The sequence below is a fragment of the Scleropages formosus genome, chromosome 16 (genome assembly GCF_900964775.1).
Source record: "Scleropages formosus chromosome 16, fSclFor1.1, whole genome shotgun sequence".
NCBI classification, from domain to species: Eukaryota; Metazoa; Chordata; class Actinopteri; order Osteoglossiformes; family Osteoglossidae; genus Scleropages; species Scleropages formosus.
Window position 1 is genome coordinate 11,025,147 of NC_041821.1, and position 23,645 is coordinate 11,048,791.

The following is a 23,645-nucleotide window of genomic DNA, read 5'->3' on the forward strand; positions in this document are numbered from 1 at the left end:
GTTCCACTTCCTGTTTATCTAATGGTTTATAAATGCACATTTAATCAGGGTAAATGAATCTGCCATTTTGGGGTGGTTGCATGTTTTAAAAACAACGTTATGGGGTGACACTTTTCCATCCGCAATTTTAAATGCCTCCTTAAAAAGAAACAGAACAAAAAAAAAAAAAAGAAAAATCCATTCACGACTGCAAGAAACACTGGAATAAAGATGCGTCTTCAGTTAGATTTCTTATGAATTTACATTTTTCATTTTTCATTTAATGAGAGCTGAATGTCAAATTGTGCGTTAGTTTCAAAACCTTTACGTACTGAAATTATGTAGGTAACATTACTATTATTTCTTACACTGAGATTAATGTGTCTCAGTACAGATGAGAGTGAAAGAGGCTGAGTGAAGAATGACTATGATGTAGAGGAATTCATTAAAGGGTATTAAGCAAGTTAATGGCACAAGTAAGGAGCTCATATCCTGAGAAACGACGACTAAGCATAGTTGCCAAAAAGACAAATTGTAAGGATTTAATAAAATTGACACAGTTTTAAATTGACATGAGCTCTGATTTATTGTAAGATGCAAATTAACGTATTGTGGTTACTGTAAAAGAAAGTTTAATTTGAGTGAATCGGGTCTCCTGAGTGTAATCATCGAGTCTCAGTGGTCAGCATTAATAGTATCATTAGCAGACCAGAATGCATGACAATTGCACCGATCCATGATTAGATATTTCTGTAAATAATGAAATATGATAGAATTTGTAGGAGTAGATGGTGATTATCAAAGGAAATTGAAAGGAAGAAAGTTGTGATGTTCATTTCTGTCACACTAGTTATATATAACGAATGAAACGAAGGTTTTTGAGGGAGCTGGATTTCAAAGTGTACTAAAGGTTAAATACAAATGCTAGATAAAAATAATAATGTAAAAGCAATAAAAATATTGCAAATAGAAGAAACTAGGCAAAGGGAAATGGGGCATCGTTTTCTTTATGATAATTAAATCATTCAAGGAAGATAACCATTAAGTGAATCCAAGTAACTATGTAAGACCAATTAGTGGATGCAAATAGATTTTTTATTAGAAATTTCAAAATGCAACCTAATAAAAAGACATCAAAGTATGACGAAGTCATGATTGCAGAATCTGTGCTTCGTGGCATTGAATCTCAGGAACAAGGGAGTCTAATTAATGTTTTCAAATTAACCATTTGGAAATGAGTATATGAAAATGAAAAGAGCAGCTGTTCAGAAATGAAAATGGCACTTGGCGTTTCTCTCTGCAGTACTTGGAAAAAAATAGCATGATTAGCAGTGATTGTAACTGTCAGTCACATTAACAAATAAAAGCCGCATATAAACAATGAGCTCACACCTCATAGGGTTATTTCTGTCTGCCACCATTCATTCTGAGGGTCTCGTGTGTAATATGAAGAGAATACTTGTAACGATGAATTATTATTGTCATCTTCATTAATGTTCCACCCTAATTGACATCACCGGTAGAATAATGATTGAATATAATGTGCCTATGAATTAATTCTCAATATGTATCAAAGCTAAAGTCAAACTGCATGCTACCAAAGCTTTACTTTTAATTTCTGATTCATTTTACTTGTCTGAGGTGATAACAGCGTGAGATTTGTGAATAGCTGAGTATCTCATTTAAAATTTAAAAAAGGTGTACATTATATATAGGAAAACGTGAGCTATGTGGGGTTTTAACACTATAGTTTTAGACTTTATTACTATATGCTGGATAATATTGAGTTTGCTTAAATAATATATGTGAATATAGCTCTTTTCCCTCTTGAAGAAATCTGTGAGCATTTAAAAGTGTGTTATAAAACCCTGTATTTTGAATTCAGATGCTGTTTAAAATACACCAGCTATTTTTATTTTATTAATTTCCCTAGTGCATAAGTAATTACTTGATGAAGTTGCATAAATGAAAAAAGAGAAGGAAAACTGCTGTCTCCACTGCTGTTACCATGGCATTTAATGGAGTTCTTTTTTCTTCTGCCGTGTATTGCCCTGATGTGTTTAGCTTTACCGTTCTTTGGCACAATTTAATGTTTAATTCAGGTTCACATCTGCTGTTATGCTGCCAGTGCCCACATGGTTTCAGTCTGAATTCACCAATATGTAAAATCTTCCAGTAAAAAAACATAAATAAAATAATAATAAAAGCAAATAAATAAATGACTATGGAATGGCCACTGGACTTATTTCGAGCGTTTGTAGCAGAACCAAGAACAAGTACTAACACGTATTGGAAATTGTGAAATGTGCTGTGCAGGTTATTGAAAAGGCTCTGCTAATACTTGTGACTTCATAACTGAGTTTTACACTGTCTGAATCAAATTATTAAAATGTTTTTGCGGCCACGTGTCACAAGCAGGTTTTTTTTTTTTATTTAGAGAAATTACAGTAAATTTTGGGGGCATGGTAGCATGGTGGGTTTGGCCTGTGCCTGTTCTCTGGTGACTCTGGGGTTCAAGTCCTGCTTGGGATGCCCTGCGGTGGACCGGCGTCCCGCCCTGGGTGCGTCCACTCACCATCCAGCCCCGGATCATACGTTGCCAGGTCAGGCTCCAGTTCGCTGTGACCCCACTCGGGACAAGTTGTTTCAGACAGTGTGTGTGTGTGTGTACAGTAAATCTTTCTTATGTTTGGTTATTTGCTTAACAGATTGTCCACAGTGTATGTTAATTTGGGTCTATGATTTTATGAAAAAAGACTGTGAATAGTGATTTCAGAATTTGCACTCAAAATTTAATTTTGGATGCTCTACTTCATGTATACACAAACAGCGCTAAAACATGGGATCATGATAAATCACCACCTTCACAAAGTAAAATCTGATGTACACCACTGCAGTTGGTCTAGGGTAGGACAGCCGGTTGTGTAGTGGTTCAAGCTACTGCCTTTAGATGCAAAAGGTTGCAGGTTTGATCCCCCCCCTCTGGCTGTAGTACCCTTGAGCAAGATACTTACCCTAAATTGCTGCAGTAAAATTACCCAGCTATATAAATGAGTAGATAATTGTAACCTTAACATTTTAAGTCCCTTTGGAGAAACGTATGAATAAATGTAGCTGTGATGGCGGTTTTTCCTTTAGACTGACGTAACATTTGCTTGTTTTTGTTGCGTAGTTTATTATCTCAAGCTGTGCTGTAGAATTCAAAGCGTTCCTCCAATAATCGTCAAAGTTGAGCTTTGCGCAACTGCCTTGTTCTGTGCAGTGATGCCTGTTTTAAATGAGGAGACACCTAGAGGACAAAGGGGGAATTGCGCCGCCTAGAAAATACTGCTTTTGGGAATACCGTAGCTACAGTGCTGTACTACCTCTCCTTTGCTGTGCTTAAAGGTTTCGGCTCCTCTGCTACACCGTCAAAAGGGTTTACCACGTGCACCTGCTTCGTTCTAAGCAGAAAAAAATGTCAGGTCTCCATAATGTCACCCTTGACTTGTCGGAAGCTCACTGAACAATGATAATATCGGTAAGCTGAGAATTTACAATGACATTGCCTGTAAAATATGAAGAGTGGGCAGTGCTTTGTTTGAATTTTTATTTCAACATTTTGTGGAATACCCTCTAGTGAGGGTGCTGTTCCACCGTAAGATACCCTCAAAGAAGCGTAGTGTAGCCAGAAAAGAGCGAAGGAAGTTGTTACCAAGGAGACTGTTACAGAACTGCTGAAGTGGAGCACTGCATGAAATCACTGGATAGCAGAAAAAAAAAAAAAAATTCAGAATTCTTATTTTTAAATTTAGACTAAACTGTAAATATTCAAGAGGGGGTGCGGTGGTGCAGTGGGTTGGACCACAGTCCTGCTCTCCGGTGGGTCTGGGGTTCGAGTCCCGCTTGGGGTGCCTTGTGACGGACTGGTGTCCCGTCCTGGGTGTGTCCTCTCCCCCTCCAGCCTTCCACCCTGTGTTGCTGGGTTAGGCTCCGGTTCCCTGCGACCCCGTATGGGACAAGCGGTTCTGAAAATGTGTGTGTGTGTGTGTGTGTGTGTGTAAATATTCAGCACAAAAGTCACAAGTATGAGAAATTGTATTACATTTGCATTTATTTACTTAGTTGATGCTTTTCTCCAAAGTGACTCAGACTATAAGTTACCCAGAACTATTTACCCGTTTATACAGCAGGGTAATTTTACTGGAGTAATTCAGGGTATGTACCTCGCTCAAGCATACTACAGGCATAGGTGGGAATCAAACCTATGCCCTTGCTGTCCAAAGGCAGCAGCTCTAACCACTATGAAACCAGCTGCCCCTAATATTATGAATTAGTACTGGTTTTTATAATAGCACTGAAAATATGTTATATTGTGCATGAAACCATATTTGGTAATGTCTGCTGAAAACACATGGTTTAGGGATGGTGTATCTTCACAAAGCAGTGGAAGTTGAAGTGTCAGTTCAGTAGACACCTTTTCCACATACACGTTTCTTGTTTTTTAGAAAAAGCCTTGAAGGGGTTTTAGGTTTATCCGGTAAAATATTGTCTGTCATTTGTTTTATTTGATTTATTAAATTACATCATGATTTTAAATTTGATTTCCATAATGTCTGTGTTTCATAATAAGACGCAAAATTACATTTTAATCTTATGTCATGCAGAATACATGCTTATTCCTTTATACTGTGATACCTTTATTATTTTCTCGGATATAATTAATTTGCAAATGTAGATTTGAAACAGCTCTTCATCCTGTATATTTTCCCATTTCATTTCATCAATAAAATCATTGTCCGCTATAACAATATACTAAAAATGCCCAGTAATGCGGAGATGTAGCTGATCAGTGCAAGCCGTACCTAAGTAACCTTATTACGTAACATTGAAATACCACTGTAGTGTACTTCAGGTGCTTCTGATATTAGACTGTAGTAATAAAAAACCTTCGTTAACAATTAAAAACAAAATGAAACTGGAACAGTAGTTATTACATCTATAGTGAAAGAGACATGTGAATCGAATTAGTTTATCCATTTTGTTTTAAATATTGCCAAATAAGGAGAAATAAATTATAAAAAAAAAAAAAACAAATAAATGTACTAACAAATACACCAAATAATGAGGAATGAAGGACTTTGACTGTGAATCGAAGCACAGTTTATCCTGCTCTTTTGCCACTGTCAGTTCCCCTAATATCGCTCGGCACAGAGGGGGCCTCCAGGAGGACAGTCGGGGAAGGAGGAAGAGCAGAGGAGTAGCTGCCAAACAAGCGACTGACGCTTCTGAGTCTGTGGCCTGCGGTGAGAAGTGTTACACAACAGTGGCCTGTGCTTGCTTTCGGAGGTGACCTTAGTTCCCGACGGGGCTCTGCACCAATGTCAGCCTTCATCGGTCAGCCTTGTGTCACGCCTGCTTCATTCTGCATAAACACTTTGGAAACACTGACCTCTTTGGACTTCTTCTTTTAAATGGACAATTTGCTGCCTTAAAATTTCTTCCTGTTTCTACCTGACTGCCCTGAGGGCCCCTCACAATGGGGCCCTCACAGCAGGCCCCACGAGTACCTTTGTCCTGCCAGATCTTTTGAGCTGTAAGTGCATGTACGTTCCTTGCACAAGGTCTGTTGTGGGCTGAACCCCCCCACCGCCGACACACTCTTTGAGTGTTTCGGGCACCCTATATTTAGCTGGTTGATGTAAGCCACATACCATTGACAACAGACACACTGACAATCCCCCCAGTTTGCTCCAGTACTGGGGAGTGTGAGGACCCTCGTAGATCACCTACCTGGGGTGACCTCAGCTCTTCTTGCTTCCAAGGATACACACCAAACCAGAGGCAACAGAGGACACGACTGGACAGTGGCAGAGGTACAGTGGTGTGTCTCACTCATTCTATAGATTCTCACTCCGCCAGATTCCGCAGTTTTTGGGGTCCCATTGCTTGTTGGCTTTAACCATCCACAAACATGCTTTTTAACACTGTGTTACTCATTAAAGCCTACTTAAAATTAGTGTCTTTGTTTTTGCCAGTAATAATAACCTTTGCACTTAATCCGTGTTTATCATGAAGCTTTTTGCTGAAAGGATTTGCATATGCATTGAGATGTCTGACACTTTTTAAACTCTGATCTCATAGTTATTGTAAATGTAACATTTGTTCAAAAAATAAAAACTTAAAAATTCCAGGTTCGGTCAAAACAACCAGTTTTAGTCCTTTTTGTTTCACTGATGGCAGCTCATAAACTATGAAAAAAACATAGGATTTGCCATTCATAGATTAGAATCAACTAAGATGGAGAAAACTGAAAAATCATTCACCTTAAAAAGAAAACAGGGACCCCAGGAGGTCTGGTCCAGGGATGGAAGTTAGGAGGTTTCCAAAAACCCTGACATTTTCAGCTTAGATAAGAAAATGGGCAACTGACAGTGATTTCACCTTTTAATAAAAAAAGCTGTATTTATATATCTTTTAGGGGAAATTGATCATTTAAGGTAAATAACAAAGTTGTAGTATAACCATAAATAGGAGTCAGATGCAAAGAAATGTCAAACCAAAGCTATACTGATTGCTCCTGAGGACAAATCACAGGGCACAATGAAGGATATGGGTGTCCCATAGTCAACACACACACTTCATGATTCTTCTGAAGCAACGGGAACCCCTCTGTATGTTACAGTTAAACGTGAAGCACCTCCGGTTTCCTAGCATGGATTTCCTCTGGTGAACAACAAACTTCAAAATAACACTTTTTAACACATATTTTTTCACTTCTTCATGATCTATATAAGTCTATATCTCAAAATTTAAAAAAAAAAAAAAAGTTACTCAAAAATATGTATGTGTACCTTTATTAATTTAGAGATGGAAGTCAAGTCCAGTAGGTTTTTAATTGTCATTTCTCTACATAGCTTGTGCACAGTGCAACGAAATGTCGTTTCTCCGGGACCAAGGTGCAACAGAACAGTAGGCAAGACTACATAAAGTGCAAATACACAACAGTGTGAGACGAGTGCAGGATGATAAATATACAGAACAGTAGATACACAGGACAATAATTAATACACAGGGCAACAAATTCACAAGACATGGGCTGTAAACTGTAAACCGTTTTGTAGTGTAGCAGCAATAAATACTAAGTAGCAGCAAAAAAATGAGTCCTGCAATAAGAAGTGTCTGATACAGCTTTGTAAAGCGCAGGTGTGCAGTGGTATTGAGTCATGTTGGGTTAGCTGTTTGACTTGCATAAGAAGTGTTGGGTTGATCCTTGCCTAGGGGTGCCAAAAACCCTTCTACTGGCCCAGTATGTCTTTTACTCATCGCAAGATCCTTGCAATGCAATGTACACGTATGGAGGGTGTTGATGTTAAAAAAAAAAAAAAAAAAACGAAAAACAAAACCCTCCAAACCTTTTACAACTTTTTGGAGAACCCTGTGGAACAAGAAGAAGCATGACAGATGGCGACCGCTGTGGGAAAAGGAGCAAAGCATGCTAATGATGCTAGCCTGTTATGTCATCGGCTACGGCTCCTCCATCTTCTCTCGCCTGATTCCGACAGTGTTGACGTGCGCTTAGACGGCAACTGCTGCTGCCTTTTGGCGGAACGTTCCTTCCAAATGGAATTGAATGGTGTATAAAATGGCAGGCCAAATGAGGTCTCTGAAACACATAGGGTCAGCTTCATCTTCAAGGCAGAGTGAATGTGGCACTAGGAATTCAGAGTGACTCTGACTGTTGAGATGTTCCCTTCGGCTGGGGCACCCTGCTACACAATTCCAAACACTTTACGCCACGCGAGGCCTTCGTGTGCACAAGTCACTTTCGCATCAAGGTTATTTAAAGGCAGCTGCTAACTTCGCCCTTTGAACGGTTTCTGCGTACCTTTGGAGCTCACGTGTTCGTGCTGGGGTGAGGACTTGCATGCGCTCCAAGGAGAAGCCCAGAGACGTCACTGCAACCGTAATTTTAACTTTCTCAGCAGCTGGCAAAACAAAGCACGCACCGGTGTCCTTTCTCTATTCCAGTCCCCGAGTGAGCGCTCTACTCTCCACGCGCGGCCATGTCACAACACAGTATGATGTCAACCAGAGAGAGGAAGATGCAGGCGGCGGCCATTTGCAGAGAGGTCCAGGGTGGACACGGTACGAGACGGTCGAGACACACGCCGTTCTCCTCATGTTGGCCCCGTTTTTGCACACCATCCCAGGTTCAAAGGGCTACGCTTGTTCTCCGCTGCCTGCCAAAATTAAGCCGATGGGATGTTTCGCTACCTATGGCAACTAATCCTTTTGTAGTTGTCCTTCTGAAATGGCTATTTCTGGTGGCAGAACAGCTGGCTGTGGCTACTGAGAAGGCATGAAAATCCACAACAGCTGAGGCACTCTGTCTATGGATTGCCTTTCAACTTTTGACTGGCCATTGACATCCCCATGTGAAACAAACTATTGTTCTTGCATTCATAAAACAATAAACATAATCGGGGGGCTATGTATTTTAAATATTAATGGTATTAACGAAGCAAATATGAGTAAGACCTATACTTACGCGAGTTTTGTCTTTTGAAAATGCTAAATAATTTCTGCTCAGGTGACCTTAATTTTAATATAAAAAATTTAGAGATCCCATATTAGAGATCAGAGAGCGCTGACAAAAGTTTTTACCTCAAAAAAAAAATGACGGAACATTAAAACTGGTATCATTATTATGATATTATTCTGTGTGGTAACTCAAATGTTAATGCGTTGGCTTGAAAGAAACAGGTTTAATGAGTAATTAAGTGGTGCTTATTTTCCTGAGGCGTTTTTGCTCAGTCTTAGAGGGAGTATTAAATATTGCACTGCCAGTGAAGAAGTATAAGGTCAGGGTGTCCATGACACTTTGTTTTTATATCGTCTTCAACAGCAACCACTGGAGCTATTTTATACTTGGAAGGGCAGAGGGTTAGGTGTTAGCCTTCTACTCGGACATTAGCCATTAGCTGCACTTCCTGTTCTTGATAGTGGCTATTAGCGCCTCCACTTTGAATTTAACGTTAGCTTTGCTCTTTTTACTTGCTGGTTTGCTGTATGTTTTGTTTTTTCCTCTTTTCAGTTGAGGATCTGTTATTATATCAAATAGTAGCTGCTAGCTGTGTTCTCTCTATTTTGAGGTTAACTGTTAGCTTTGTTCTGTTTATTTGCCTATCAGCTTTTAGCTGTGCTCTCTCTTCTTCGTGGTTAAAGCATTAGCTGTGCCCTCCCGTAGGTGATACCATGGACCTGGGGAAGAAGCTCAGTGTGCCCAAAGACATCATGTTGGAGGAGCTCTCCCTGCTATCCAACAGGGGGTCGCGCCTTTTCAAGATGCGCCAGAGGAGGTCTGAGAAGTACACCTTTGAAAGCATTCAGAATGAAGCCAACACTCTGATGAACGTAAGCCAGGCTGTCTTGCAGGCATGCGAAGGGATGGGTAATGCAAGTGGTGGGGATTCTTACGGGATTCTTTGTGAGGCGACTAATGGAGTCACTCCAAAGATAACAGCAGAGGATAGCAGTAGTGCCGTGTTCCTTACATGTTCCGGCAAGCGCGTGGTATCCACTTGTTCAAGAGTCGCTTCTTAATTTTATCGGTGCCAACAGACGCATGGGTCTCAGCTGGATTCCAGGCTAAGGAAACACTGCTGGACCGTGGTGGGGGGAGATGCTGGAGGAACTATCCTTTTACTGGTGTGAATGCTCCATAGGTCAACCTCTAGTCATTTTCATGATAACGGTTTCAATTAACTGCAATACACAAAAACATAGTTGCTACTGAATAATTTTTCCAGAACATTCTGAAATTAGTATAGTCTTTCATTCTATGGCCACTGATAGGTTTGATCAGCTACTGCAAAGGCATTAAGGGGGAAATGAGCAGGGAATTGTTTTGCTGAGCAATTAATCCTCTGCTCCAAAACCTCTCCCCAAAGAAAACTCTACCACCGATCAGACTTTAAAGGTCATAGAAACAAAGCATGGGGGGCAAAAGCCCCCTACATTGTAAAAAATTGTTTAGGATGGCAAAGTGCCCAGAGTTGATCCTTTTACATCATACCCCTTAAGCCAAATAAACATGAGGTGGTTTGAGCAGGTTTGATGGTAAGCCCCTCTATTAAAAGCTTTCCTTGTGATTACAAATGTGTGGATCAGTTTAATAGCTGAGCTTACTGTTTCCTTTTGTATATTTTAGTTTTTGACACCCCATTTAAAGTGTTGTGCTTGCAGTTTAAGAAACTGTTAAACAAAATGCTATACTCATTGTTTCTTATACTGGAGCTGTAATAGGTGGCATAAAAAAAAAACCAAATTATTCTGTAAAGCTCAGTCAATAACCATCATGTTCACTTTGTTGCCAGAATGGCGTTCAAGCTCAGAACAGTGAAATGGTTGAAAGTAAGTCTGACGGCAGTGGTCTGGATACAAAGACACCACCCAACACGCCTGACCCAAGGACCCCTCCACACCCCGACAATATTGCCCCTGGTAGGAACTGCCCGCACCTTGCCTGCAGCAGGTCACGAGCACACACCGTGGAATCACAGGATAACTGCCTCTCCCCCACATCCACTACACACGCCTGTTATTCAACACTGCAGGCCGACAGCCTTGGGGGGGGGGGACAGCAAATTTGTAGCCTTGGGTTTCTCTGGCTGAAATGAAGCCACAGGAAGACACAGACTAAAACCTCATATGTAGCATTTCCACTGGTGTTTTCAAAAAATGTAGGGCAGTTTTGTCACACATTCATTTTTGCATGTCCTTGAAAATAAAAAAAAATGAATATAAGCACAGTTATTTCCAAGACTTTAGATCCTTCCTACTTTATCTTTACTGGCGCACACCTACAGTATTTTCTATTTTGCGTGTAGTTTGTACCTGCAAACTCACAGGAGCTGTTTTTGTATGACATGGCAGACCTGGGTGTCATCCCCCATCAACATAACCTGCCCTCTCTTTGTGTATTAGGAGATGAACAGGCGCTTCCAGTATGAGTTATTTCAGGACTTGGTAGCACAGGGGAAGCATTAATTACAGACCAAATCGGAGAGCGTTAGATACTCCCCATTATTCTAACTCTGGATCATGCTGTCTCTGAAGAATTATTCATTCATCATCACAAGAGGTTTTTCCTATATTTCAAAACAGCAAGGTCTCCAAGTGCAAAGAGATTAGCCATTTCATATGGGGGGAAAAACAACCAACAGACCGCACTACTCTAGCTGTTTAAACAACGCTTCGACGTCAGTCACACAAAGCTGACCCTGTAACCTCTGCTGATTTATTTATACTTTCTTATTGTCTGAAGCAATCCAAATAATATTTTTCTGAATGACAGCCGTTCCCATGAAGGCATCGTCGGCATTCTTCTCTATTAACCCACACCTCTTCAGTTTGCCTACAAGAAGAATCCCACAAGAGACCTCAGTCTTTCCTCAGGCTAAACCATCACAGTGCATTCCCATAGCAGAGGGCTATAAATACATAACAGCCAACAGGAGGAAAATCAGATCTACAGCAAATCCCTGACGACCTCGGCCCGTGCTGCGAGAGAAACATAAATCTCAGGCCAAAGATCTATACAAGGGTTTCTCCCATTTTTGTATACATAGTAAAATTGTGAATAGGGACTGTCTCATGTAAAGCTTATACTGTAAAGCATATATTTATGTTTATTTATGTAGGCAAATAAAGTCACTTATAGGGGTTGATACATGCTCTCTGGCTTCATATGGTATATAGGAAACAGTGGGACAGGAGTTTAGTATTTAGTGAATGAATGTTTGAATGAGCGAGTGAGTGAGTGAGTGAGTGAGTGCACTGTTCAAACATTGGGTGTTAAACCTGTTTAAGACTGTAAGGAATTCTGCAGTTCTGATGCAGTAAAAAAGACACTTTTTCAAATACTTTTTCACATTCTTTAATAACGCACAGAATAAATGGGGTATTATTAACTGAGGCTATATACACAGTTAGGAAGCTCATCCCTCATGCAACCCAGAGCAAAATAACACAAACAAACATAGCAATTAAAGAACGTAACAAGAACAACAACAGCCATCTGAGCTTTCTGGCATCTGTCAGGATTGTGTTCACAGGCTTCTTCTGATGGAAAGATGGTACCCCCTTTCTCAGGTTACGGTGGCCCCCTGAAGGACGTTCCTCCTGAGAAGTTCAACACCACAGCTGTGCCCAAATCCTATCACTCTCCCTGGGAGCAGGCCATCATCAACGACCCTGCTTTGGCTGAAACCCTCCACCCTAAGATGCCTGTTCCAGAACCCCAGCCAGAAGGTCCAGAGTACAAGAGCTTCAATCGGTATGGCATACACTAACAGGCTTGGAGAGACCAGCGGGAAACTGTTTACTGACGGTCTCTAAACTTTGACCTCCAGCACGCAGAGGGACTGGACTGACAATATATTTTCTGACATGTGCATGGGTTTTAGTCCTACAGGCCAAAAAAGTCTGATTTAATTTTATCCTACACTTACATAATATCTTAAAATGTTACAGAGAGTTAAAATCAAGTTGAGTTTCTCACCCATCCATAATCAACAAAATCATACTTAACAGCAAAGTTCATGTTTTTATTAATGAGGGCAAATAATTTTCATATCTCTAGAGTGTATTCCTTAATCGTTTGCCTGTCAGCGCTGTAGCATGGGTGTTGCATTTGACCATGACTATGCCTCTCACGACGCTGGTGGTCTACAGGGTGGCCACACCATATGGAGGGTTTGACAAGGCCCCCCGGGGTATTACATTCAAAATACCGGATCTGGACCTGAATCCTCCCAAGTACCCTGAGCTCCAGGACCCCAGGGCCAAGCGACCCAGCTTCAACAGGACAGCACAGGGCTGGGTGTCCGATGGCACCGCTCTCATCCTGCCTACTGTGACCGTGGAATCCCTAGCCATACCTGAGTCTGACGACCTCTGAAATCATGCCAGCATTGCAAGAAAAAAAAACCTGTCATGCCACACCATCTGAGCTCCTGCTGGGATGCTATCAGACTGTAAGCATGCCATTACTGTATGTAACACAGTGGACAGGTGACATCAGAGGAGTAAAACCACTCTGCTTTGAAATTCTGGATGAATTCTCTAAGTTTATGCATGATTACTAAATTATATCTGCTAAATGTTTAGTCAATCATAAATTTTAAGGCAAACCCTAAACAAATGTGTAAATACAAATATACATAGTACAAGGTTGAATGATACTGACGTCTTGAGCAGTTTATAATTTATTTATAAAACACTTGCTAAGTGTTCTGTGATTTGTTGCAGCAGCTGCACTTTTTGACTAATAACAGATTTTTATTGTCACACCTACAAACATATGTGATACATTCACAGTGTATGTATGTTTTTTATGTCACGTGAATAGATTTAAGCAAATTCCTTTCAGGGTTCAGGATGTGTGCTTGGAAGAGAGTAACAAAAAAATTACAACTAAAGGCTCAAATATCACTGAATTTATTAAGGTGCATTCCTGAGAAGCAAGTTTTTCCCATATTCATTATCAGTAAATATATGATACCGGATGCATGGGTAAACAAATTGTATTAAAAGTCAAGACATTTAGACAATGGTGTGAGTATCTCTACTCCAGCCACCAAAGACAGAAAGTTAATGAATGCTACTAAATAAATAAACAAGTTATACTCCGAATATAAACAAAGACAGCAGCTGCCAGCATAATGTAACTTATATTACAGATTTCCTTTTTTTAATGGTTTGCATTCCTCTGCAGGGAAATGGCATTACAGCAAGCAAACAGATCAATCTTATGCAAGGTCATGCTACTGTAAATGAGGTGTGCATGGATCTTTTTCATAGGATTAGATGCATCTGAGATAATGATGTTTTACTGTGACGTGTCTTTGGAAATCACATGTTGTGCTTCATTCATTAACAGTTGTAAAATTTTGATGTACAAATTAATCCAAGTTTATCTGCATGGCATTTTCCCACATTGTGACAATACTGCCTTATGGAACCAGTGTTTATCCACCATCACCAATAATAAATTGTGTCCTGTAATCTAATGTGTGGTATTAAATGTGTAAAAAGAACTTTCAGGTCATTCCTGGCACTGCTGCATTAAGTCATACTCTTCAGATGTTTTCAAATTTATGCAGTATATTGACCACTCCAGAATATCAACTTAAAATATTGAGTAACACTGATACAAGGCGCCTAAAAGAATCAGCTGCTTGACAGATCACATGTTCTCAACCACAATGACTCTGTTGACTTTAGAGCATCAGGTAGTGTGGCAGGTAATGATACCGTATATATAGCCTGTAGTACCTTTGAATAAAGTTCTCACCCCAAATATACCAGGAAAATCAGTCAATCAATCAGCCAATCCATCCATCCATCCATCCATCCATCCATCCATCCATCCATCCATCCATTTTCTTGAGTTTCCTTGAGTTTTTTTGAGTAACTGCTTGTCCTGGTCAGGATCGTGGATGTCCACAGCCTATCCTGGAATCACTCGACACAAGGCTGAAGGAGGTACACCCTCAACAGAACGTCAGTCCTTCACATGGAAAAAATCCAATACTATTACTACTTTTAATATCAATATAATAATTAAAATAATTTTTGAAAGCATTAGCTATAAAATAAGGAAAAATAACAATAAGTGTATCACTATCCTGGATGGTAGTTTGCAATGGCTTAACTATGAGTAATAAAAGAATGCGGTAACTGTCAGATTGTGAAAACTACTTGTGTTTGCACCGTTTAATCAACCCCTTTTCCAATGCATAACGTGCAAGAGAAGAAAAATGATGACGATGAAGCTTTTTCTTAACAACTGGGAAAGATACTGCTTAATTGTACTGAAGTTCTATTTTTTTCCTTCCTTTTTTAATGCTCGCTGCTACGTCTGTTTCCTTAATATGCATATTAGCCACAGAACCTGTGGCAAAAACTAATTATAGAGAATGTATGAGGGGAGAAACTGACTTTAAAACAATTGTCAGAATGAGATGACAAAAGCAATCGCGTGTTATCCTTCAAATGGCATCCGGGGCGAAAGGCTACTTGAAAATAGGCCAAACACAGCCAGATGCTCTGCTGCTGGTGTCTGCTAAGGTCATGACAGGGCTTTCAGTCTCATCAAACTTGAGCAGATTTCTCGTTTTCAGGTCACAAAATAATAACAGGCTGCGAGCCTAAAGGGTCTTCATATGGAAGCACCAGCCATTAGCGTCATCTCCCTCTTTCTTTCCAAATGACTTTTTTCCCTTATTTTTCAAATTCATAAATTATACATCATATAATGACTGTATTTTCATTTTGAATAGTTTATAATCAGTCGGTTACAGCTGTTTATCTTAGGCAGGCAGTAAGAACGACTGGTTTATTACCAACTTAGGGTGCCAAACAGTGCTCAATACAATTAGCATAAGCTACTGGGGTTCTGTGAGACATGGATTTACCACTGTGCTTCTAATCAAGCGTAGCAATGTTCAGCAAAGCTCCAGTTATTCACTGGATTTCTTTCAAGTAGATGTTAGGCCCTGCAGCACAGAGCTGCAGAAGTGCAAAACAAATTGGCTGCTGTTAGTCTGTCTACAGCTGGCTACGTAATTAATCTTCCATTAAGGATCTCCCTTATAGTGGATACAAATTATAGGATCAGCACTTAGAGGAGACTGTTAATTCTCAGGTTAACGAACAGATCAGCATGAAGCAAACAATCTTGTAAATTAATGCTTGATATCATAAGATGACTAAAGCACCAGACAACGCATCTAAGCAAACAGCTGCAAATAAACTAGTGGACTGGTTTGTGCTTTAAGTTGCTCATGTTGGTCACAGCGAAGTAGAACTGACGCTGACAAGGGTTATATTCATTGGTCAGCAGGTGCTGGTAACATTTCATGGCAGGCATGTTCTCATCACTTCCAAAATTGTACTCTACCCCTGGATCCTGCTTAGCATTGTCCCCATTCACTGTAGCAGTGACTGGAGAGAAAATCAGTATAATAATAATAATAATAATAATAATAATAATAAATCTTCACTACTTCACTTAATATATCTCGTTAATATATGTTTTATGAATTGGTATCGCTGGATGTCACTTAAGATATAATAATAATAATAACAATAATGATAATAATAATAATAGTTGCAAAAATAGTCAGATTTCAATGAAAATGAAATATGTGTGTGTGTGTATTTATATTACTGAACTAATTTTTCTTTCATAGTCAATTCACAGAAGGCAAAAGGTGTCAAACAAATGTAAATTGAAAACCTTTACAAGCTATTTCTGTTCGGTATTAAACAGTCTGAATATAGTCTTTAAAAAAAAAAAAAAGCCTGAAAATAGCCTAACATGCCATGGCATGCAATATTGATAGGCCCAGCAGAGCTCTGGTAATTAAGCTGTGTCACTCAAGGCAAACTTTCCTCTTATTGCTGCTCCCTGTAAACCGGCTTGTGCCACCAGATTATGGCAGAAAGTGTGTCAGGGACGATTCATTTCATTCCCTCCCACGGTTATAGTTTATCCTGTGCCTCTGTCTGTGTACTTATCATCATGTCTGCAGGAGGCACTTCGTTGCTTTTTTTTAAAAAAAAAAAAAACCTCACTCACTGCATACTTACATTATATAATATGCATGTATTCATATATGGCGTACATATATGGAGTATACATATGTCTACTCGCGACGCATGCATACTCGTATATGCATATTTATATTCGCAATCTTTCAAAATATTTAATAGTTTTACATTTAATAGTTTAACATAATATGGAGTTTATAATTAGATAAATATAAAGTTTATAATTTCTATGACAATTCACATGAATTTAATATATATGATTAATGTAACATTACAAGTCATTACGGGTGATACGGAATGATTATATGCTTTAAGATGACTATAAGGAAAATAAATATGAGTAAAGCGAAACTTTTCCTTTCATCATCATGTTAGCGCTGCACTTACTTGTGGGGGGTAACGCGCAGTGTGCGCGGCACCGATATAACGGGGCGAGCACTGCGCGCACTGTGAGACTGTACCCCCTACTCTACTGTACACAGACTGTACTGACTGTGTATGTCGCTGCGCTTCGCAGCAACTTTGTCACCTCCGCCTCTCCGCCTCTCCGCCGCTCGCTCATCTTCAGCCGCAGGAAACCGGAGAGGAACGCGGAGCTGCTCGAAGCGCCAAGGCAGCGCGCACGACAGTCACCCCGAACCGCCGCAGTCCTTCGCTCTCGTTCGGCCGCGGCTCGGACGCGGAGGAAGCGACTCAAGCCCAAGTACCGCGTCTCCAGGAGAGCCGAGGGGCGCGCGGGCGCGAACGGAACGAACATGGCGCGTGGCGGCGCGATGACCGCGTCCTACATCTGCGTGCTTATGTGCACTTTTGCTCCGGAATGTCTGCGAAGAAGGGAGCAAGGAAGCTCTCTTTAGCCGAACGGCTCGCCCAACCTGGAGACGCAGGCCAGGCAGGCAGCGAGAGAGAAGAAGGCGCAAAATTTAGACGCCGCTTCTCCGCACTGCGAGGGGGAGCTCGGAGATGCGAGCGCGGCGGCGACGTTACAGTGCCACGGCGCGTGCCGAGGGGGGGCTGCAGTAAATACTGTACTCCGGGGGCGGAGTTTGGACCCGCAGCGCTGAGAACATCACCGATCATCCAGGGATACGGGGCTGATGCTCTCCGGCCGGATGGTCCCCCGCTCCCGCGACCGGGCTCCGGCGGAGCGATGTTGACACCGCGGTGAGACGCGGTCTCCTACCGGGCGGCAAGACCGACGTTCTGCGTCCCGGGTTCGAAATGCGGAGGTAGGCAGGAGCCACGCAAAGGACTGTATGCAAACACACACACACACACACACACAGAAATCCGACCCTTGACTGACTTGTTGTGTGATTGCGGGATCTTCACGCGACCGGGGTGCGGAGGAGGAGGAGGAGGAGGAGGAGCGCAACCCAACCGGCGCCGCTTTCTTTTCACATCGACCCGTCCCGTCCGTCCCGAGCGAAACTCTGCCCTTTCCGGATCAATTAATAGCCACAATAAGCGTTCTAATGACACTCGTAATAATAACAGCAGCCATCTGAAGCGCGGCAAGAGGAGCCCTGCAGCAAACACAGAAATCAGGGAGCCCTGCGGGAATCCAGAGCGGTGCTCGGCGCTCTCCCTCCCGCTGAGGTGAGTGCTGAGCGAGCGCAAGTAAGCGCTTCTTACGGAATTGCGCTCGTAAACTTTCTCTGTCGCAGTTTCGGAGCGGAGCGGAGCGGAGATGTGCGGCGCGGTGTCGCTGACAGGTGCCGATCGGCGCGGGAGAGCCTCTTTTAAACACACTCAAGAAGGGCTTTACTGCTGCTTCGTGTCCTCCAGCTTCTTTTGTTTTCCTTTACTCATTTTCACACTCATGCATTTATTTATACCGTTCTCCTCTTTACCAGACTTAGCCTATTCTTATTATAATATAAAACAATATGTACACAGATCCGTGTATATATACAGTATATAATATATATAATACTATACTAATATAATAATTTTTTATTATAATAAATCTTAGAAAACTGCTGTGCATGTAGCATATTTTTTATTGATGTGTTTTTACTTGCGCAGTAAGATGGGGGGACGGGGGAGATGAAAAGAAATAAATATAACAATTGAGGTACTCGCACTCCTATAGCTGGATGGACAGTGAACAGTTTCAACATTTTGTGTTTCCACCATGGCTGCATTTATATGTCTCGTGTTGTCATGTTGAATTCAAAATACTGCTTTAAATATGCCTTTACTTATTGTTATTACTTTATTATGGTTTTAAAGTCAGATCTGTTTGTTTACTTTGGGTCGTTGGAAAAGAGGGCTTTAGTTTAATGATTTTATGTGTATTATTTTATCATGGCATTGTTGAAATAAAAGCATGTGGTGTTTTCATGTATAAATAGTGCCACATTTTATGAACTGATTGAGAGATGGTTTCTACAAAACAGAATATGATTCAGTTTTCTGAAAGGTGATTGTTCATTAAGTTGGATTAAATGGATGTTTCCCTGGTTTAGGATTAACTGGTCCTTTTGTATCTAGTTTTAGTTAATGTTGTCTGTCTGTTGTATCTTGGCATCTGTGCAGCACAGTAAAGTTATTATTTTTTCCATTACTGCATACTTTGACACATTTTTTGCTGTGTGGAAGGTGAGCGATAGTAATAGTTTTGTCCTGCTGTTAACACTGACATTAAAATGAACGATCTGACTGTGTCTACAGATTTCTTGATCTGTGAATATGCTAGTTCCTTTGAAAATTATCATATTTTTCAACTTTTTGCTGCTTGAAAAATTGCACGCTTGAATAATTTTTCAGCACTACATGGTAAATGTGTCTTTCTGACACATTCATAGATCGATTTGTTTAATGCATGTTTAGAAACTAGTAACAATTTTCCCTCTTGCTGAAATATAGTGGTGATGCTTGTATACTGCTCCGATGGCCATATTTTGACCTGATTTTTTGTTTTTCACTTCTCGCCATTCCTTGTACTCTATCATATACTGTTTTCTTTATCAGTATTATACATATGTAGTTACAGCCAGACATTTTGATCGTGTATTAGGGATATTAAGTTAAAAACTGCTGATTGTTAGCGCAGCCTTCAAAAATTTTAAGTGTACTGCACCAATGTAGGTGGTATCAGTTTCTCAGTGTAGGTATACTTATTAACTTTTCTTTAGCGGAAAGACAAATTTCAGCATTTGGAAGTGCGGTGTCCCATGTACACGCATTTCAACCATACGGCTTCTCGCCAAAGTTGCTCAGCTCCATGTGCCTTGCTGCACCCGTCTCCTCAAGTGGTGGATAATGCCACTCTTTCGAGATCCGTGTTCGGCTAACACAACCCTAATCCCAATTCCTGCAACTTGATACATTAATCTAAACCGATCGCGGATCAGTTATTCCATCCCAAGTCTGAACACCAAACAGTTGGTGGAGTGAGCTGACCTGATTCGATGTCATCATTCACTCGACCTGTCTGGCCTCGCTCCGCGTATCTTGTTAGGCCAGCCTCAGCGCCCCTGCGCAATGTGGCCAAGTTTCATGGTCAACCCTACAGAGATGAAAGGCTTGAAAGATTAGTGGTTTACCTGGACACATCCTATTAACCCAGATATGGAACCAGTGTCTTTCGTTCTGAGAAAGAGTGCCGTGTATCAATCGTCTTTCAAAAATCCTGTGGAAGCCTTTCTGTCATTCTACGTAACGGAAGACGCTAACAGTCGTCCTTCTGAAATAAAAGTAGCATATACGAATGTGTGTAACAAACGTCGGGAAAAATGCAACGGCTACAGTTTGAATGTAGGTCACAACTGGTTAATGGAAGGTGTTTTCATAGGATGGTATAACACTGGCTTTAGATGTCCTTTCCCTTTTATAGACACCTAATTATAATTTACTTAAAACCCCTTGACTAATTCCATTACAGCACCTAAGTAACCTTTGCTGGTAGTCAGGAAGAAGCTGTTTGATACTCCAAGTGCCCTTTTTTAACCGCAAAAATAAAAATGAAACATCTAAGACCTAAAGGTGGCCTTTAACATATTGCGAAGAACACATATCATGTTTAGCGCCCTTAGGCTTTGCACTGCAGCACTTTCATCACCCAGAGTGGCAACACATGCTGTTGGTGATGCATTTTTTTTTCCGGGCATGTATTGCGCCACGTCGCAAAAAAAGGCACAATGGCAGGTTATTGCCGAAGCCCCCGCGTGCAGGTATGACTTAACGCATGATTCATGGCCGGGTTAACGGGCCTGTGGCAGTATGACCGAAGCCTTCAGAGAAGCCGCGCTGACGCGGAGCTGCAGAGGGACTTCGATTGATTGCGTCGGACAGCTCCAGAAGAATGGTTGAAAGTAATTCGGTGATATTATGGTCTGGCGTGGTTCCCGGCCTCCTCTAATTTTCAACTCAGCAGTTTGAAAGGGAGCTTGACATAATGTTTTAGCCGGAAGTTGCGCTCAGACATATTTCCAAACAAGAGAAATGACCAGCTGCAAAGCAGTTTTTCTCACCCATGTGTAGTTCAGTTTGTGTGGGAGTTACGGCGTGTAACTTGGGCCATGGATGGGCCATGCTGTTGTACCCTTGAGAAAGGTACTTCACATTGCTTTAATAACAAGCCCAAATGAATAATGTTAAGCAGAGTGGTATGCAAATTGTTCTGGCTAAAAGTATCTGCTCCCAACTATTAGATGATGTAAGTGTCTTCCTAATGCATGCAAGTGGGATCAGCTGTCAGCTTTTCCCTTTTCCAATTAACCCGTTTTACCTGGGACCGTTAAATATTTTACCTCCTTTATATCGCCACATTTAATTTCCGTTTTATTTAAATCTGAAATTCGTTTTAGCCGACAGTAGACCGCAGAGAGAGGGAACTGTAAGCCCGTTGCTTAGTGTGCGTTAATGTACGTTCTGCGATGCCAAGAACGTGCTTTGAATTTTAAGTCCAGGAAATGTTAACTGAGTGTTCTTTAAGGGTTACACATATGGTGTTTAGTTACTTTAAATTAACATTTGTTTATTTAGCAGACACTTTTCTCCAGAGTGGAAGTGCAGGGTGGTTAGTAACTAGGGTTTATCTGACACCTTTCATCCAAGGTGACTCACAGCGCTTGATGCACTGCGCTGAAATACCTGTAGTCTTTCACACATTTGTACAGTAGAGCAAAGTAACGCACGCACACAAAGAGCACTTTGGCGTTACTGATCCACCTGAAGCACATGTTTTTGGACTGTGGTTAGAAACCCAAGCAAACACAGGTAGAACCTGCAAACTCCTCCATGGATTTGAACTCATGTCCAAGTGCACAGCCTATGTGCTGTAGGACACCAGTGCTACCAGCTATACTGCTTTAACTGTATTCTGTGTGTTAATACCAATATGGTGTTATACGGAACAGTTGGGCACTGCTGTTCCTGAGCAGGAGATCACCAGTTGCGTTCCCTAAATTGTCTGTATGGAATGCTTTAGTGCCCCTTCATAAACTTTGGTGACTGGTCATTGACCCCGTTTTGATCCTCTTCCCTCTGGTCTACGGCAGATTCAGTGCGGCCGACATCCAATGATCAGAGTTGCTGCCCCAGAGCTTCCCGATGGGTGAGGCTGCGTGTGGTCGCCGTTGACCGCTCCCTCCGTCCTCCAGCAATGTGGAGTCCACAGCTTCTTCTTCCTGCATCTGGACCTAGGAGCGCTCCCCCTCGGCACTGTAATTCCTTGCACGGGAATTACACCAACGTGGTGCTGAGCTGTGGGTTCGCCACACCGGCCCACTCTTTGGTCACAACTGGTTCGGGGCTTCCTCACGCCCAACATGTCTTTCGGGACCGGTTTTACCGCATTTCAGTGAGGGACAGCCAGTGAAGCCCTGTAGCCCCTCCCACCGCTGTAGAAATCCTGCTCGATGCCCTGCCCTGCCGAGCCCATCCATATCGACGGACCCGCCTCCTCTGCCGAGTGACTCCTCCCACTCCCCAACAAGGAGCGCCCTCCAATGGCATGGGTCAGACTCTTCAAGAAGCCGGGGGGCAACATCGGAAAGTCGTACCAGCCGGGGAGCATGGTGTCCCTCGCCCTCACCAAAGGCCTGCTTAACGAACCCGGGCAGAACAGCTGCTTCCTCAACAGCGCCGTGCAGGTAATCCCTGACGCTCTCACAGCCACCCTGCACCATGGTAAAAAAATAACTAGTCATCCTTATAATGAAAAACAGGAAACATCTTAACGATGAGTTCTAGCGGCTGTGTTTGTTTGAAACCGATCGCAGGGTCAGCGTAGTTGTCCAAATTTTTGCTTTAAATCCACAAAATGAAACGATATCAGGGAGAGAAATGCTTGTAGGGATTTTGTCTGTGTGCTTGTAGTAGAATTCTGTTTTTTGGGGGGAATTTGATCCAGCTCAGCTACACTGAGACCATAAATAATGACAATCATCCCATTACGGTGCAGCAGAGTACTTTCCCATTGACTTCGGTCATTAATGTGGAGGACGAATGTGCTTTCTTGGTCTTGATTTGGGCTGCAACTTTTATTTCTGGAGGGATCTGCCCATTTTGATCGCTAAAAGCAGAATGCTCTGTGCTTTAAGAATCTAAGACATTTGCCAGATGCCCAACAACAGGTCACCAGGTGACCAGGACCTGTTTCTTCTGTGGAGCTAACCTGTTGAGATGTGGCCGATATGAGCCCTACTCTGGTCAGAGCATCTGTGGACTGAGCGGCCGGGGGGCCTTTACACTTGGGGTCGTTCAGACCTCGTTCTGCGGAGTCGAAAATCCCTCCAGCTTGTCAGTCAGCACCGGAGCCACAAAAGTGCAGGACCCACAATGCTTTGCTGCTGGAGTGGACACCGATGAGTCACTCGCTTAAACTGAACCTTCTGACCTGTGCTTATAGACACAGTGTTATGGAAGAATGAAACATATTTCAGTTTGTGTTACATATAAAAAAGGCACAGAGGGAGCAGGTGTTTAAGATCAGGAGGTAGCAAAGTGCTCATGAAATGAGAGGTGACACAAAGGTTATAATCTAAGTCGAGGAGACTTTCAGATTCTGAAATTGTATTACTTTGGAAGAGCATTATCCTTTATAGAATTAAACAACA

The 23,645-nt window shown here is 41.7% G+C and overlaps 2 protein-coding genes across 4 annotated transcripts in view; both read left to right on the forward strand.

The window, feature by feature from the left end:
• The first annotated feature begins 9,201 nt into the window (after positions 1-9,201).
• myoz2b (myozenin 2b) lies at positions 9,202-12,969 on the forward strand. The gene is made up of 4 exons (XM_018737874.2): positions 9,202-9,375; positions 10,338-10,464; positions 12,115-12,298; positions 12,697-12,969. The coding sequence occupies exons 1-4, from the start codon at positions 9,217-9,219 to the stop codon at positions 12,920-12,922; spliced, it is 696 nt and encodes a 231-aa protein (XP_018593390.2). The 5' UTR covers positions 9,202-9,216; the 3' UTR covers positions 12,923-12,969.
• Positions 12,970-17,048: 4,079 nt separating this feature from the next.
• Positions 17,049-23,645, forward strand: part of usp53b (ubiquitin specific peptidase 53b) — a 33,768-nt gene continuing 27,171 nt past the window's right edge. For 2 of the 3 annotated variants that reach the window (XM_029259176.1, XM_029259178.1), the window contains exons 1-2: positions 17,948-18,177; positions 22,086-22,679. In XM_029259176.1, the coding sequence (XP_029115009.1) occupies positions 22,536-22,679 (144 nt within the window). In that variant the 5' untranslated portion in view covers positions 17,948-18,177; positions 22,086-22,535. Of the gene's footprint in view, positions 17,808-17,947; positions 18,178-22,085; positions 22,680-23,645 lie in introns of those variants that run through there. The other variant, XM_029259177.1, reaches the window with a different exon arrangement.